Source organism: Bos indicus x Bos taurus, chromosome 22 (genome assembly GCF_003369695.1).
Source record: "Bos indicus x Bos taurus breed Angus x Brahman F1 hybrid chromosome 22, Bos_hybrid_MaternalHap_v2.0, whole genome shotgun sequence".
Taxonomy (NCBI): Eukaryota; Metazoa; Chordata; class Mammalia; order Artiodactyla; family Bovidae; genus Bos; species Bos indicus x Bos taurus.
The window spans coordinates 48956028-48973855 of NC_040097.1; the positions used below are offsets into that span (position 1 = coordinate 48956028).

The 17828-nt window shown below is 42.6% G+C and overlaps 1 protein-coding gene across 2 annotated transcripts in view; it reads right to left on the reverse strand.

Moving 5' to 3' along the window:
• The window catches only part of EXOG (exo/endonuclease G), a 28606-nt gene extending 14636 nt beyond the window's left edge, over positions 1 to 13970 (reverse strand). For both annotated transcript variants that reach the window (XR_003507752.1, XM_027522756.1), the window contains exons 1-5: positions 13742 to 13970; positions 10374 to 10523; positions 7781 to 7920; positions 5964 to 6040; positions 3832 to 3946 (exon numbers count right to left, since the gene is read on the reverse strand). Coding sequence is in view for 1 of the 2 variants with exons in the window: in XM_027522756.1 (XP_027378557.1) it covers positions 3832 to 3946; positions 5964 to 6040; positions 7781 to 7920; positions 10374 to 10523; positions 13742 to 13904 (645 nt within the window). In the remaining variant the exon portion in view is untranslated. The remainder of the gene's footprint in view (positions 1 to 3831; positions 3947 to 5963; positions 6041 to 7780; positions 7921 to 10373; positions 10524 to 13741) is intronic.
• Positions 13971 to 17828: the final 3858 nt, after the last annotated feature.

A 17828-nucleotide genomic window follows, 5' to 3' on the forward strand; every position in this document is an offset into this window, starting at 1 on the left:
GGAATGCAATTTTATCTTCGGAAGATGGCGCCAAACCTTAAAATAATTACTCTTAGAGAAAATAAGTCTTTGTTGATAAGTCCTTGTCAAGAGTCATAAAATGTTAATAGGCCTTCTGGCCAGAAGATGATGTAAATCACCTAAACAATTTGTATACGATAAATTTGCAGGAAAGAAACCCTGGTTTTTGATAAGGGTCAAAGACTGCTGACTTTGCATCCCCTATTATCCTCTATGTGTAACTTAGGGTATATAAGCCCCTGTTGAAAATAAAGCTACGGGCCTTGCTCACCAGCGCTTGGTCTCCCCATGTCATTCTTCCCCTTAACTTCCAGCTGAGTCTCCATGTGGAGCGCGGATATCCTCTGCGACCATTTATTTGCCTGGGCTTCTAAGACCCACTCGAGAAGGTGTCTAAGGTGGGGCACCTTCCGCTATTCGAGAAGGCGCCTGTGGCCTCCGTGGTCAGAGCTAACCTGGTGTCACGGGTTATATTGATTTTCCGCGTAAACCAAGCTACTCAGCCTCTTTTCTCCACTGAATTTTCCTACTGAGCTATCCTCATTCTATTACTTTTTATATCTCTAATTAACATATAAATAGTTGCCTAGGCCGTCTCTCCTTCGAATACCCTGGATCAGCCAGGGCTGGACCCCGGCAAAGCATGTCGTTTACAATTCCATGTACATGCCTCCCATGTAACAAGTACTTAAAGATTTGCTGAATTAAAAGATTTGCCAGTGTGAACATGAATAGGTCCTATCAATTACTACAGACATGGAAAACTAATGTTACAGGTTCAGAGGCCTGTAAGAGAAAGAGAAGGCCTAACTAAGACCGATAATGCTTTAAACAAAAAAACAAGACTGTTACTCAGAGTACACCCTTCAAGAAGCGCACCATGACTGCCCTCACACATTCGTCACCATGACGCTAATCAGGGTCAGAAGAGCTGACAGGTCTCTTCTAAAACTCTCTTTGAGAATACCTATACACGCCTGTATGGCATTCACTGATCGACTATTTAGTAGGAAAAGCAAGGTTAAGTCTTTTTAGTAGTTAATTTTATATAACCCAGTGTAACAGAATTCGGTATACAAAAGATATACTAAAGAGGTATATACATTTGCTTCATTCTGAATTGCAAATTTTAAATGTGTAAGGATGGCATGTGGAACACTTGTACACCCTTCACCTGGATTCATCAATTCTGAACATTCTGCCCAATTCCGTTTATCACTCAACCTTTTTCTATGTTTTTTTCCCTAAATCTTTTGTATTTCTTAAGAGCAAAGACATTCACTTACATAATTACAGTATAATAATCAAAGTCAGTAAATTTAACACTGATAAAATAAAATTATCTACAGACCTCAAATGTAACCAATTGTCCAAATAAAGTCTTATTCAGCAACTTTTGTTTTTCTGATCTAGGATCTGATCTAAGATAACACAATGCATTTTATTTCATGTATTTTAGTCTTTCAGTTCAGTTTAGTCGCTCAGTCGTGTCCGACTCTTTGTGACCCCATGAATCGCAGCACGCCAGGGCTCCCTGTCCATCACCATCTCCCGGAGTTCACTCAAACCCATGTCCATTGAGTCAGTGATGCCATCCAGCCATCTCATCCTCTGTCGACCCCTTCTCCTCCTGCCCCCAATCCCTCCCAGCATCAGGGTCTTTTCAAATGAGTCAACTCTTCACAGAGGTGGCCAAAGTACTGGAGTTTCAGCTTCAGCATCACTATTTCCAGTGAACACCCAGGGCTGATCTCCTTTAGGATGGACTGGTTGGATCTCCTTGCAGTCCAAGGGACTCTCAAGAGTCTTCTCCAACACCACAGTTCAAAAGTAGCAATTCTTTAGTCTCCATTAATCTTGAACGGTTAATTTCTCAAGCCTCTGTCTTTGAGGACATGCCTCTGTCTTGGACGACACTAACATTTTTTGAAGAATGCCCGTCAGCTATTTCATGGCATGCCCCTGAGTTGGGGTTTGCCTACTACTGCTGCGTGATGACACTCAACAGTACGCATCTTGGCAGAAATGCCACAGCACTGACACTGTGTCCTTCCCAGTGTGACACGCCATGAGGCAGCTTATCAGGAAGTCTCTGCTGCCGGTCCTTCACTCCCACAAGCACTTCTGGAACACTGAGTGTGTGAGCACCTCTGTGGACGCCTTAAAGACCCACCATCACTGCTCCTCAGAGCCAGACAGGGTAATCACAAGCCAGTCATGGGGGACAGAATATACCCTAAAGTTGTAATTTTCCTAACTCTGTTTCTCAGCTCATTCAGTTTTATCACAGACTGCCTTAGTAACCATGTAACCTATGTAACCTAACAGGCAGCATTTACTAAACACCTGTTCCCTCCAAACACACCCACTCTTTGACTTTCCAGGAAGTCCTTCAATCTCTGTTTACTTCCTCGACCACTTCTCTTATTCCTCCTTACCCCACTTCGTTCCTGGGCACTCGGTACGTCTCACAGTACATCAACCCAGCCACCCTCTTGGCAGAATCCTTCATCTTACCCATCAACAGGCGCGGCTACCTCTCTCACACCACTAATCATACTGTCATATATCTTCATTCTCCCTTTCCTTTAATCCATAAAGTTGTCAAATATCATGCATGTTTTAAAAAATTTTTTTTCACCTGTTTTTAAAAAAAAATCCAAGCATCTAAAAAGAAAAGCTTTTCCTCCCATTTATTCAACTAACTGGGCTTCCCAGGTTGGCTCAATGGTAAAGAATCTGCCTACAGTGTAGGAGCCGCAGGAGATGTTGAGTTCCATTCCTGGGTTGAGAAGATCCCCTGGAGAAGGAAATGGAAACCCACTCCAGTATTCTTGCCTGGGAAATCCATGAACAGAAGAGCCTGGTGGGCTGCAGTCCATGGGGTCACAAAGAGACCGACACGACTGAGTGCCTGAGCACGTGTTCAACTATTAATAACTGCAAGCTGGATGTCTTCCTGAATGCTTCCCTCTTCTTCACCCCAAAAACTGAACTCTTGATTACTCTTTCCTGTACTTCTCTATTTCTCCTCACCCTACCTGCTTGAGTCCAGCCTGTATCTATAACAATACCTAAATCCCACAACTCTGCTGTTGATCCTAAGTGTTCTGAGCTCACACCGCTCCATCTTCTGGAGTTCCCATGCTCCCCTCCTGACTCTGCTCACTGTTATTCCTCCATCAAGATCTAGCTCAAAAATCGCCTTCTCGGGGGACTTCCTTGGTGGTCCAGTGGTTAAGAATGTGCTTCCGATGAAGGGGCTAGGGTTCAATCCCGGGTCAGGGAACTAAGATCCCACAGGCCAAAAAAATAAATAAATAAATCCCCTCCTCTGTGAAGTCTTCCTGACCCCTGCAAACAGGATTGGTCACTTCTTTCTGAGACCACTTCCTCTATGCATCAGCTCACACTGCAACATAATTAGCCGATAACATGTCTGTCTCCTTGTCTAAACTGTGCACTCCTTGAAGTCAATGGTTGCTTTGTAACCCATCGTTATATCCTCTATGGCTATCACTCCAACTGCTCAATAAATCCTTGTGAATAAATGAAACTAAAAAGTTGAATACAGAGACTTCCCTGGTGTCCAGTGGCTAAGACTCTGAGCTCCCAAGGCAGGGAGCCTGGGTTCAGTCCCTGGTCAGGGAACTGGATCCTGCCTGCCGCAACTAGATATCCTGCATGTGGCAACTAAGGCTAGTGCAGTCAAATAAATAAATATTTTTAAAAATAATAATTCTAAAAAGTACAATACAGAATGACTACAATCTCACGCACATAAGCCTGAATGTTAAAACATGTTCCTACCTGGTAACTAACTGTTTTCTTTCCATCACTTCCAGTCTGAGGTAAGGTCAGCGGTCCAGATACTATCCAAACATCCTCAAACCGCTCTGTCAGTTCTCGACAGTACATTTCTATTCTGAAAAACAGAAAGCAAAAAGATACGTGACAGTCTCATACCTGGATGTAGAAAAGAAGCAAACCGTATCAAGTCCTTGGGAGAGGTAACAAGAATACTGAATTACAGAAATCAATGTAAACAGTGAATATGGCCTAAAACACTAAGAAGCAAATAAATAAGCAATGTTCTTCCCAGTTTACTGTATGCAAAAACTTAAACACATGCATTTATACAACTATCTACATTTTCCTGTGTGTCCATTCAACGTACATTTTATGACTGAAATTTTGTTTTGCTTCCTCCTTTATTCTTCTAAGCCAGTAGTTCTCAAACTTTATTCAAGAATTAGGTATCATTTCAACAAATTGATATTTTTTTATGTAACTACATCTACTGTAGGACAATCAGGTTTATCCTAGCATTTCTTAAACACTGTCACACTGTATTAACAGAAATGAAATATTAGTAGCATGAAATATTACTAGTGTAAAATGAAATATTAATAGCATGAAATATTAGTATTAGTTTTAAATACTTAAAACTCCCTGACAGAACTGAATGAAAGCATCTGAAAAATAGAGAACACCCAGATGATTTTATACAATAGTTCCTCATCCAGAGAATACATGCCAATACCCTCAGTGAATTCCTGAGATTGCAGACAGTACCAAATCCTATATATACTGTTTTTTCCTATACACATATATCCACGATAAAGTTTAATTTATAAACTAAACATGGTAAGAGATTATATACAATAATAATAAAATAGAACAATTATAACAATATGCTATAATAAAAGTTATATGGGTGTAGTCTCTCTCAAAATACCTTACTGTACAAATCCATCCATCGAAACCAAGCCCTTATCATGCTTAGTGGCTGTAATTTATGCAGCTTGAGATGCAACAGCAAAACCGGCACAAGTTTTGTTTTTCTTCACAATTTCAGAGATAAAAAGATGCCTTCTTACATCAGAGCAATTTCAGCATACAATTTTTTTTCTTTAAGTCAACAACTTTTACCTTTTCACTTACAGGAAGCACTTTACAGCGTCTCTCCAGCCAATCCCAGTTACCACCATCACTACTCTTGCATTTTGGGGCCATGAGTAAGTAATGTGAATACAAGCACTATGAAAGCGAGATGGTTACTGACCAACAGGTGGGACACACTGGACAAAGGGAAGATTCACATCCCGGGCAGGACAAGGCAGAAGATACTAGATTTTTTTTATCTTTTAAAAAAAACTGTAATTAATTTATGTGGCTGCGCTGGGTCTTCAGTGCTGTGCATGGGCTTTCTCTAGTTGCAGCAAGCAGGCTCTCGAGCTCAGACTCAACAGCTGTGGCACATGGGCTTCGTCCCCCACGGCACGTGGAACCCTTCCTGAGCTGGGATCAAGCCCGTGTTCCCTGCACTGACAGGCAGACTCCCAACCACTGATCACCAGGGAAGCCCGGGAAGCACTAGGTTTTATCAGGTAACTTGGCAAGGCACCAATTTAAAACTTAAGAAAATTAATTTCAAATAAATAAACAAAACTTATCATTTATTTCTGGAATTTTCCACTTAATGTTTTTGGACTGTGGCTGGTGGTGAACAATTGAAACAGCAGAACGCAAAACCACAGATAAGAAGGGACTGCTGTGGACAGCTTCTATCAAAGACTGGTAATGGTTACGTTCAACGGTGTGTTTCTCAAAAAGCTCAGCAAATCTTTAAGTACAAACAGAGCAAAATACAGAGTCCTGTGCCCAATGCACAGCGCTCCACTGCCTCGGGAATGTTTTCACTACTTTCTTCCAGACTTGCGATCAGTGGAAACAAGACCAAAATGGCTGGCTATGGATTGCTGTCTATACTTCCATAGAAAACCATCCCCAAATCCAGCAAAGCAAACTAGCCCAAAGCACTTATCTTCAGTATTGTTAGCATTTGAAAAACAAAAGACAGGAACAGCTCAGGCACGCATTCTCCTTGTCATATCCCTCATGTCCCAGAGAATCACATTTTAAAAACTCTCCCTGCTCACCTGTTCCAATATCCAGCATTATTATCAAAATTCTGAGGCACAATATTAGAGAGGTAAAAGGTTTCGGCCATGGCTTTCTGTGGAAAGAAATAAAAACAGGAACATGCGCTGAAATGCCTTCCCCTCTGAGACAGACCACCAGTTCCTCAGTCAAACCTTAGCTCCAGGCAATTACAGCCGCTATTTGTTTAGATAAATGAAAGCCACAACTGCTCCACGACAGAAAGCTCAATGATTATTATCAGAATAAGGACTGTAGCAAAAGAAGTCGTTTGGCGTGCTACCTTACTTCACAATTTAGAATAAGGACTGTAGCAAAAGAGGTCGTTTGGCGTGCTACCTTACTTCACAATTTATTAAATTCATACATGTAATGTCAACTACATGAGCAAAAAATTTCCAACATATGGCTAAAAGGTAAATTCTAGTGTTAAGCCTCTGGCAAAGAGTTTCTCAATCAAGGTCAGCTTTCGGGAACACAGCAATATTTAAGTAGTATGGTACAAACACATTAGTTCAAAAGCGGTACCAAAAAAGTCCTGTTCTTCTGAATTTCCGGCCACTGTGTGTTCTTTCAGGCTCCTGGTGGTTCAGACAGTAAAGAATCTGCTGCGATGCAGGAGACCCAGGTTGGATCCCTGGGTGGGGAAGATCCCCTGGAGAAGGGAATGGCTACCCACGCCAGTACTCTTGCCTGGAGACTTTCATGGACAGACGAGTCTGGAGGGTCCATGGGGCTGCAGAGTCAGACACGACTGAGCAACCAACACTTTTTCATGTGTTCATTCGTCTCCCGTTTCTGGCCTGCACGCCCAAGGCTCTGGCCAGGTTTCTTTTCATTGACCTACACTAACTGCCAAGGTCACCAAATACTCGGTCTTCAAAAAGTGGCTCTCAGGCTTGCATGCATGCTGACATAACCTACGGAGCTTGAAAAAAACGGATGCTTGGGTCCCACGCCCTAGAATTCCTGATTTACCTGCTCTGGTTACAGTCTGGGTACCAGGATTTTTTTAAGACTTCCCCAGCTTCTTATAATGAGTATCCAAGGTTGAGAGTCACTATCTTAAAGACAATAATCACCAACAATTCATGTAATAAATCTCAACGTCAGAAAAGTCATTTCTCCCCTTTTTTGGCAGAAAAAGTATCCTAAACTAAAAGAGGATAAAGACGTGACAACTAAATGTAATATGTGACTCATGATTAGATACTGAATTGTTTTTAAAAAAGTTGTAAATGACATAATTGGGACAATTTGGCAAATCTGAATGTGAACTGTATACTAGATATTATTGTACAAAAACACATTTGCAAACATTTCTTAGGATGATGATACAACTTGATATATATTCAAATATCTTCATCCTCAGATAATATAATCTCCCAAACAATCTACCTAGGCATGAAGTGTTACCATGTCTGCAATTTACTGTCCATGGTTTAAGAAAATTCATACATAAAGTAAATGTATCAAGATGCATTTTATGTACTATCCTCAACTCTTCTCCAAGTCAAAATATTTTTGCTGTGCTCTCTTTTCAACTTTTCTACAGGTCTGAAATTTTTCAAGATAAAAATGAGTGAGTCGTTTAAGCTCATATTGGCTTTCCAATTCCCTTTTGCATAGCTTTTAATGTTCGTCACTCCACCCCTTTAAAAATGCTTGAGCATCTGAGCAAAGAAAAGAAGTGTAATCAGGGAGAAAATAAGAAAATTCTCAAGGGTTAGGGTTTGGGTCTTATGTTAATTTCCAAGTCCCAGGAAACACATAATACCAGCCCCATGTTCCCATCCCTCCTGAAAAATATGCCTACAGTTGAGAATTTGTTATTTCCTGCTGGAGCCATGTGGCCTCGTGACCACCCACTGCCAATATAGTCCTCGTTGAAGGCGCTGAAGGCTGGAGGGATGTTGGGATCCGGCTTGAATTTACAATGTTTTCTGTCTGCAGCACCTGAAGAAAAAAGACACACAATGTAAGTGCACAAATATCTCTCAAGATTCTCTAAGGCAAGCTGCCAGCTGGTATCTCTTTGAGCAGTTGGTACGTAGTATCAATCCTTAGTGATCGCACGCATGTCTCAAGTTCCTGGGATAGTTCAGATACTTCATTTGAGTTTAGCAAGAACTAAGTCTTGCCTTCAGTCCCCCTCACCCCATAAGGCTACAGAAACAAAAGCCTTATGGCTTTAGTTTACCAGGACCACTCTGACCCTCTCTGGATTCAGGCATTCCCCAAATATTGGTCTGGCAAAGCTCTACCATCATATAGGTTCTTCATATATATATATTTTTAAGTGATTTTTTTCTATATACTGCTAATAACATTTCTTGTTTTCGGCAGGAGAGTTAATCTAAATAACTTAGCCTGTCATTACAAAAACTGTAAAACAAATACTTCACACTAAAATCAAGGAAATCACAGGTATATTGCTTCCTGTTCTCAAATAATATTAATTAGCTCTAATTCACCTCGTCAAAACCATAGAGCTCATATGATTAACAGTATGCAACACAGTGCTTTTTCTTACATACCTCTGAATATAATAACTTAAGCACAAGATAAAATTAGTAAAGCTGAAATCCCATCTTGGGCAAACTGCTGTATTTAAAGGAAATTTATCAGACTTGAGACTAAATCAAGTGAGTTTCTCTTGATGTAAGTTTATAATCAGGGACTTCCCTGGTGGTCCAGTGGTGAAGACTCCACGCTCCCAAAGCATGGAGCCCAGGTTCAATCCCTGGTCACGTACCTAGATGACATATGCCACAGCTAAAGATCTCGTGTGCAGCAACTAAGCCCCGGGGCAGCCAAATAAATAACTTTTTAAATTGATAATCAATTTCACTTGCTATGATAAAGTTTACACTTACATCAGTTCCCTTCTAGCAGTAAGCATATTTCAAAGTGAAAGTGAAAGTTGCTCAGTCATGTCTGACTCTGGGACCCCACTGACTATACAATACAGTCCATGGAATTCTCCAGGCAAGAATACTGAAGTGGGTAGCCTTTCCCCTTTCCAGGGGATCTTCCAACCCAGGGATTGAACCCAGGTCTCCTGCATTGCAGGTGGATTTTTTTACCAGCTGAGCCACAAGGGAAGCCCAAGAATACTGGGGTGGGTAGCTATTCCTTCTCCAGGGGATCTTCTCAACCCAGGAATTGAATAATTGGATATTTTACCAACTGAGCTACCAGGGAGGCCATGCATATTCCAATCCTCCTGCTATCCTGCAGGTTAATGTGTACTTTACGAAGGCACATGCTCATTTTAATATATTTAAACACAGTATGCAGTATACAGCAATGGAGAAATAATTTGTGGGTCATATAGCAAATTAAAAGGCAAATAACAGAATGGGAATAAAACAACTCTTGACAAATAGTCTTAAAACAAAAATTTCCTACAAAATTCAAAACAGAATATCCCCATTGAAAATGGTAAAGCAAAATTCACAAAGAAAGAATAAATCACAAAATACTAACCCTCAAAGTGAGGGTTAATTAACCCTGGTAACGAACACAGAGGAATGGTGAGAGTGTGACAACAAGTAGGACAGAGAGTGATAGTGGGAGTGTAAACTGGAAAGGCTCCCTAAAACTCACTCTAACCATAAACAGCAAAATCTGGCCATCCTAATCACAGGAGTGCATCGAGACACGAGGACATGTGGACAGATGCACGCACCTGCCTGCCTCTGCAATCTCCAATCACGTTCCCCCTCGCGACAGCCAGGCTGGCCTTCTTTTAGGTCCCCGGTGGAACAACACTCTTCACATGGAGGCCTCTGGAGAGGCAACTGTGCTTCTCCTTCCCTGTCTGGAATGCTCTTCTCCGCATCCCGCTACCTACCCAGCTCACTGCCATCCACTCTTCAGGCCACTTTCTCAGAGAAGCCTCGCTAAGCAGCATCAGGTTCTCCTGTTATAATCTCTCATCATCTTCTCTATTGTTCCTTAATTGCACAAACCCAACTTGCAATCACTTTTCCTCCAGAACAGTTATTGCCAAGTGTAACTACACGGTCATGAGTATTTGACAGGTCAACACACCCGCTCCCTGACCCAAAGTGTCCTGGGGGTAGAGACCATCTACTCTGGTCACCGAGAGAACCCCAAGGGCCAGCACAGTGCCAGGCACTTGGCAGGCATTTGAAGGTATGTGTGGAGGTTATGAATGAGTGGTGCTCACAGCAGCCACATTTGTGACAAAGCCTCCAATTCATGTGTCAAGATACAGATCCTCTCAACCCCTGAGACAGCCAGGCAGGGTCCATTTATCTAGTAAGCCATACAAACATTTTCTACAAGTGCAGTAATGTAGAAAGGGTTGAAATTATTCATAACCCTCCTTGTTCTCAATTTGGAAACATCCTTCATCAATACCTTTGCTTCTAACCACCTACCCGTTATCTTGCTCTTGGATATATGTTCAAGAACCCATCTAGGCACCCGCTTTGATTGATCATAAGACAAGGCATGGTTAGTGTAACACCTTGTCTCTGTTCCAGCTAAAGGGAATCCAAATTGTTCCAAGACAGCCTTTTCCGAAGAACCTAAAAATGAGAAAGGGTGCAAACATAACAGTTAGTGAATTTTATTAGGAACAAAAAATAATAATGAAGGGGGTAAGACAAAGGACTGGCTCGACCATAACATTAATCAGGTGATCTAATTTTTGCAATTACTTACAAGGCAAAGAAGAGAGTAAGCAAAATACTAGTTTGGCCTAAAATCAATCGCAGAATTCTAGCCAAGCTACTAAAGAGATACCAAAGGAACATTTCATGCAAAGATGAGCTCAATAAAGGACAGAAATGGTATGGACCTAACAGAAGCAGAAGATATTAAGAAGAGATGGCAAGAATACACAGAAGAACTGTACAAAAAAGATCTTCATGACCCAGACAATCACGATGGTGTGATCACTGACCTAGAGCCAGACATCCTGGAATGTGAAGTCAAGTGGGCCTTAGAAAGCATCACTACGAACAAAGTTAGTGGAGGTAATGGAATTCCAGTTGAGCTATTCCAAACCCTGAAAGATGATGCTGTGAAAGTGCTGCACTCAATATGCCAGCAAATTTGGAAAACTCAGCAGTGGCCACAGGACTGGAAAAGGTCAGTTTTCATTCCAGTCCCAAAGAAAGGCAATGCCAAAGAATGCTCAAACTACCGCACAATTGCACTCATCTCACACGCTAGTAAAGTAATGCTCAAAATTCTCCAAGCCAGGCTTCAGCAATATGTGAACTATGAACTTCCTGATGTCCAAGCTGGTTTTAGAAAAGGCAGAGAAACCAGAGATCAAATTGCCAACATCCGCTGGATCATGGAAAAAGCAAGAGAGTTCCAGAAAAACATCTATTTCTGCTTTACTGACTATGCCAAAGCCTTTGACTGTGTGGATCACAATAAACTGTGGAAAATTCTGAGAGAGATGGGAATACCAGATCACCCGATCTGCCTCTTGAGAAATTTGTATGCAGGTCAGGAAGCAACAGTTAGAACTGGACATGGAACAACAGACTGGTTCCAAATAGGAAAAGGAGTTCGTCAAGGCTGTATATTATCACCCTGTTTATTTAACTTATATGCAAAGTACATCATGAGAAACGCTGGACTGGAAGAAGCACAAGCTGGAATCAAGATTGCCGGGAGAAATATCAATAACCTCAGATATGCAGATGACACCACCCTTATGGCAGAAAGTGAAGAGGAACTAAAAAGCCTCTTGATGAAAGTGAAAGTGGAGACTGAAAAAGTTGGCTTAAAGCTCAACATTCAGAAAACGAAGATCATGGCATCCGGTCCCACCACTTCATGGGAAATAGATGGGGAAACAGTGTCAGACTTTATTTTTCTGGGCTCCAAAATCACTGCAGATGGTGACTGCAGCCATGAAATTAAAAGACGCTTACTCTTTGGAAGGAAAGTTATGACCAACTTAGATAGCATGTTCAAAAGCAGAGACATTACTTTGCCAACAAAGGTTCGTCTAGTCAAGGCTATGGTTTTTCCTGTGGTCATGTATGGATGTGAGAGTTGGACTGTGAAGAAGGCTGAGCGCCAAAGAATTGATGCTTTTGAATTGTGGTGTTGGAGAAGACTCTTGAGAGTCCCTTGGACTGCAAGGAGATCCAACCAGTCCATTCTAAAGGAGATCAGCCCTGGGATTTCTTTGGAAGGAATGAGGCTAAAGCTGAAACTCCAGTACTTTGGCCACCTCATGCAAAGAGTTGACTCGTTGGAAAGGACTCTGATGCTAGGAGGGAATGGGGGCAGGAGGAGAAGGGGACAACAGAGGATGAGATGGCTGGATGGCATCACTAACTCGATGGACATGAGTCTGAGTGAACTCCGGGAGTTGGTGATGGACAGGGAGGCCTGGCGTGCTGCGATCACGGGGTCGCAAAGAGTCGGACACGACTGAGCGACTGATCTGATCTGAAACTGTAGCTATTTCATTAACTGTTAAATAAGAATCCGATTTTACTGGGCTTTCACATCGAATTTTCAAATCTCTGCACCACACAATGCAGTGTGCTCAAGAAAAACTCCTGTCATCGATATAACTGAAAGGGAGACAGCCTACCTATTCACCATGCTTTAAGAGTTAATGTGGGGACAAAAGCATAGACTTAATTTTTTAATTTTTTTTTTTTTTAAGACCCTCATTCAGGGACTTCCCTGGCAGTCCAGTGGTTAAGACTCCAGGCATCCAATGCAGGAGGTGCTGGTTCAATCTAGGGTCAGGGAACTAACATCCCACATGCCTCGCAGCCAAAAAAAAAAAAAAGCCAAAAACCCAAACAACAACAACAAAAAGACCACCTTACTGACACGCTTCCTCAATGTTCTGGTACTGAGGCAGAGATGTATGCTGCAGCAGGACAGTGGTAAAACTGGCTTTTCCTAGTGGGAGAAACTAAACACCCACTGGACAGGGAGTCCGTTTCCAAATAACCCTCTTTCGATGCCCTCTCCAGGCTTCACCTCACCAGAGTAGCCCTCTGGCTAAATGCCAAGTGTCAGAAGGAGCAAATGAAATGTACATGTTGGAGACAGAAATGAGCATGAGCTCATCTACTTAGTTAAACATAAGGTACACCTGGTAACTTGCAGATTTACTTGCCTTGAAGAAGGCTAGCAGATGTTCTTCATTTAAACAATGATCAAAGGAGGACAGCTCCGGGATCTGCTAAAACAGCGCTCCCCAACCTTTTTGGCATCAGGGACTGGTTTCCTGAAAGACAATTTTCTCAAGGACCCGGGGGTGGGCCTATGGTTTCAGGATGATTCAAGCTCATTACATTTAGTGTGCACTTTATTTCTATTATTATTACATGAGCTCCACCTCGGATCATAAGCCATTAGATCCCGGATCTTTGGGACCCTTGTGTTAAAACTATGGGGTCCTTCGTTCATTCATCTATACTTACTAGACGCCAATTATGTACCAGGTACTGGGCCGTGTATACGGTGGAGAACAAAACTTAAACACGGTCCGAGCGCTTATGGAGCTAACAATCGAAGGGAGGACAGAAGATAGTGAAAACCACGTGTGGGGATCAGTACTTGGGGGATAGTAGACCCCAGCGGGAAGGAGTACACGGAGCCGGCAGGTGAGACGCGCCGTGGGGAGGAGGCAGAACCGAGAGACTGGACAGCGGATGACCAAGGGCTGGGCGAGTAGCGACAGCGCGCGTCCATGGTTACGGCTCCCGGCCGAGGCAGTAGCCGGGACCCGAGATCTGGGGGCCCACACACTCACCGTCCGGCTCCCTCACCACCACCGCTGGCTCAGCATCCCGACTCCAGAGGAACTGCACGACCACGAGCCCAGTGCTTGCAGCGCCCGCGACAGCTCCGGCCACGAAGCCACTCAAAAAGCGCCGGGACCCACGGAGACGGGAAGCAAAACTTTTAGCAGCCATCTTGCCCGAGACGCTAGCCTTTTGCCGCAGCGCATGCACGCTCCAGGTCGGCCGCTTTAAAGCCAATCGCAATCACGGCGCCCAGACACGCATGCGCCACCTCCAGTCGCCTGGCACGGAGGCTCTCCCGGACGCCGGGGGCTGGAGCGCAAGCTCGCGCCCTCTGGTGACCGACCTGGAAGCCCAGGCACACGCAGGCTCCACCTCGTCCACTTGGACCGGGTGATGCGTGAAGGCATGACGCCGTGAGGTCTCAGTGTGTGCACATACAATCCTTTTAGTCCCACTTAATAGGTGAGTACACCACTTGCACATGCTTACAGTAAGGTCCTAAGAACCGAGATTCCAACTCAGATCTGATCCTAAACCCTGTGCCACATTAGGTGTGTTCATGATACGTGGCTTTGAAGTCGCGTGGTACACAAATCCTAACTTCCAAAGGCAGCTTTGCACCTCCTAAGGAGTTTCTTGACAAGACAGTACTCCATGGTAGTTCAGGACTCAATCACAGCACAGGGTTTTGGATCCCCACTCACCCACTTTCCACCTGCTTCCTCTTTTGAACAAGAATAATAATAATACTTCTTAGGCCCTAGGGTTCTTGTGAGGATCAAAGATTAAGCATATAGTGTGTTGAGAAGAACCTGAGGCATGTTGTTAAATGCTCTGTTAATATTTACAATTTGTTATTTAGCTCTGCTTTCTATATGAAATCCAGATTGCTGAATGCTTGCTGTCTAAAAAAGGATGTTTTATACACTCCCACTCACAAATAGGTCTTCATTTTGCAGCATAATCTCTAGCATTCATGTGGACTTAGTTCACTAAGCAGGAAGCCATTGCTAACTTCAATGTAGACACTGTTTTGAGTTTCATGACTCCATGCCTCCTCCCAGGAGTACCTGTCATGAAGTCATTTTGTATCATCCCCTGGGCCTCTGACACTAACTGGTTTAGCTAGGTCAACCAGAGTGTTCCTAAGGATTTTGAATCTGGAACTTTCTCCAGGTAGCAAAGTTGTGACAAGTGGAACTCTGGCACCTAAGGCCTTTTTTTCCTGCTAAGTAGTCAAAGAGCAGATGCATCTGGTTTTGCACAGAACGCAAGGGGAGCAAATGCTGAGACAGGTGAAGGTCTGTGATGCCAAACCCCGTTTCCAAGGCCCCTGAAGAAGTTCAGACATATCCTGCCTTTACCCAGAGCTGGGCTGGCCACTTGTCCCAGGATCCTTCCAGCAAAGCCCCCTTTTGTTCAGTGGTGTCTGGCATCTGCAGTCAAGAATCCAGACAAATACAACCAGGCAGCATTAGTTATCTGCAGGTTTCAAAGCTGCTTCCATCAGAATTTACAAAATATACACATTCACTTAAGAGGTATTTCTCAAGGCCCTCCCGAATGCCATACACTGAGCTAAGCACTAGAGAGGGGAATGGTGGGTGACTTCTCCTCGTCTACATCCTGAACTTGGAAACAACGGTGGGACCCCATATTGGGTCCCAAGAGTCAAGAATTAGAAGTAAAGATTGCCTGACTCTGGGTAGGGTACCGCCTCTGAGCCTGTTGGCCTACCTTTAAAATGAAGGACTAGTAGTTTTAAAACTGTCATTAGGGAAACTTTAGTATTCCATAGGGGTGCTTCAGAAGTCAGGGAAGGAGGGGAGGCAGGCTGAATGAGCCTTCTTCTTGCTCATGTGGGCAAGCCTGCTTTTATGAACTGGTTTGTATTTCCATTTCTTTTTTTTTTAACTGAAAAAAATTCCTTTGCTGAAGAGAAAGCAACCAGATGGCCCCTGCAGTCCAAACTTCCAATGTTGTTAGCACCAAGGTCTTTATTCAAAAACATTATTGGCCTTTTGTCTTCCTCTCCTTCTCATGATTAAGGACACTCACGGATAAAAGGTGAACTTCCTAACACTTAAAAAGGACAAAATGGACCCAAAACTGAACAGGAAGTTCCTAAATAAAGGGCCCCTCCCTTCATCAAAAATTGTTCCCTAGTGTTCCAAGCAAGTTATTTAATCTTCATAATAAAGTGAATAAAAACACACTGACCCCACCAGAAGGATTCAAAGCTGTTGTTTCTCCACACTTAACAAGTACTAGTCACAAGCCAAAAAAAAAAAAAAAAATCATTTATCTTACTGCAGAAAGCAGTGAGGTGATTTCTGAGTCTTTCCTGTATATTATAGAGACTATAATTATTTTATTCGCAAGGAACCATGTTTGCATCTAGTGAGGTAACTCAGAAACTCCAAAAGACCTGACTGCTGATGGACATCTGGGGAGGTGTTCCATCACTGTATTTTTTAATAGTTCAGCAAGTGACCCGGCTACTCAACCATGTTTCAAATGGCAGCACGTGTATTCCGCAGTAGTCCTGAATATGACGTTTTTTCTGGGTTTCTCTGCTTCACTTACAAAAATAGTGCTCAGGGCTGTCTGCCAAGCACATAGGACTGTGGGGGTAGCGTTGCGTGAGGAGGTCTTGGGGATTTGAAAACACACCCCTGCTCTGCAGGAACATAAAGAGTCCCAGGATGGTCCACGAAGGAGATGCCCGCTGTATCTCCAACTAAGTCCTGAGCCTCTGAAGGGCAGAACTGGAGACCTGTGCTTAATCACCCACAGGACCTTGGCAGCCTGGTATCAGCCATTAACGAGTGCACGTGTCCCAAACAGGAACTCACAGAGGTGCTCAAGTTGGCCCTGTAAGTGGGAGAACAGAACCCCCCTGCCATGTGATTAAGAGAGACCACAGGGTTTTTTTATTATTATTATTTTATTTTCATATACAAAAAGATAAAACTTGAAATAGTTCTAGATTTTTCCTCCTATTCTGTTGGGGTGTGGCTGCTTCTTCACACGGGGGGTTGGGGGTAGGGGGGTGGGGACTACATTCACATCGGTTTATTTGAGGACCCAGTGCAGAGTTTAAGCAGCAAAACCCCAACTTAGCAGATCTAATTTCAAACTTGACACTCATTTCTAAAATTACCACAGTAAAAAGGAACAAAGATCCACTGCAAATGAATGAACTATGATACAATGTTCTTTCCAAAATGTCTTCATTTTGCAACTGTAATTACATGGATGTCTGCTTTAGGCCATTTTAGGTGTGTGCGGGTATTTAATATATATATATAGGTGTGTGTATTTTATATATATATATATTATATATATATAAAGCAGCACACTTTTCAAATCCAGACAGGGTAACAGCAACAAGCTTAACTCTGTGTGTGTATATATATATATATTTTAAACATGATACTTTAGTATAACTTTTGTTAATTCAGTAGTACAATCTATTTCTGTTCTACAAAATTTTTATTGTATAGCTACAAGGGTGAAAAGTGACCTATTACATTTACATCTCACATATCCTGGTACACAGTACTTATTGAATTTGAGCCAAAAACAAGAAGTCTTTAGTTTTAGCACTTGAAGAGCTTCCTCAACTTCTACTGTCTGAAATCATATCCTAGTCACATTTCCAGAGTTTGCAAATTATTCATCATTGTAAACGGCGAGAAACAGGTGAATCCAAACTTTTAATTACAGTTTTATATACAAGTTAGATAACACAGCTCAAGAAGACTTTGCTATCCATCCTAAACCCAACACACACATTCTCCACAAAGGTATTAGACAAGTCTTAGGGTTTTCTGTCTTTCCCTTACAATAATACAAACATTTAGAAGGAGCTGGTAAAACTGATATATTACGATGGCAAATGAGAGGTGACATCTATTGGTTCCAAAATTGGTCCTGCAAATGTACCCTGCTGTGTTCTTTAACTGTGTGTCTGTTGCAAGCAGAAGCTCTTTTCACAAGAACTGACATCAAACTCAATATAAGTTGAATTTACAGTACTGTATGAAGTTATTCAGATTCAAGGACAAATGTGGAAAAATGTTAACACAT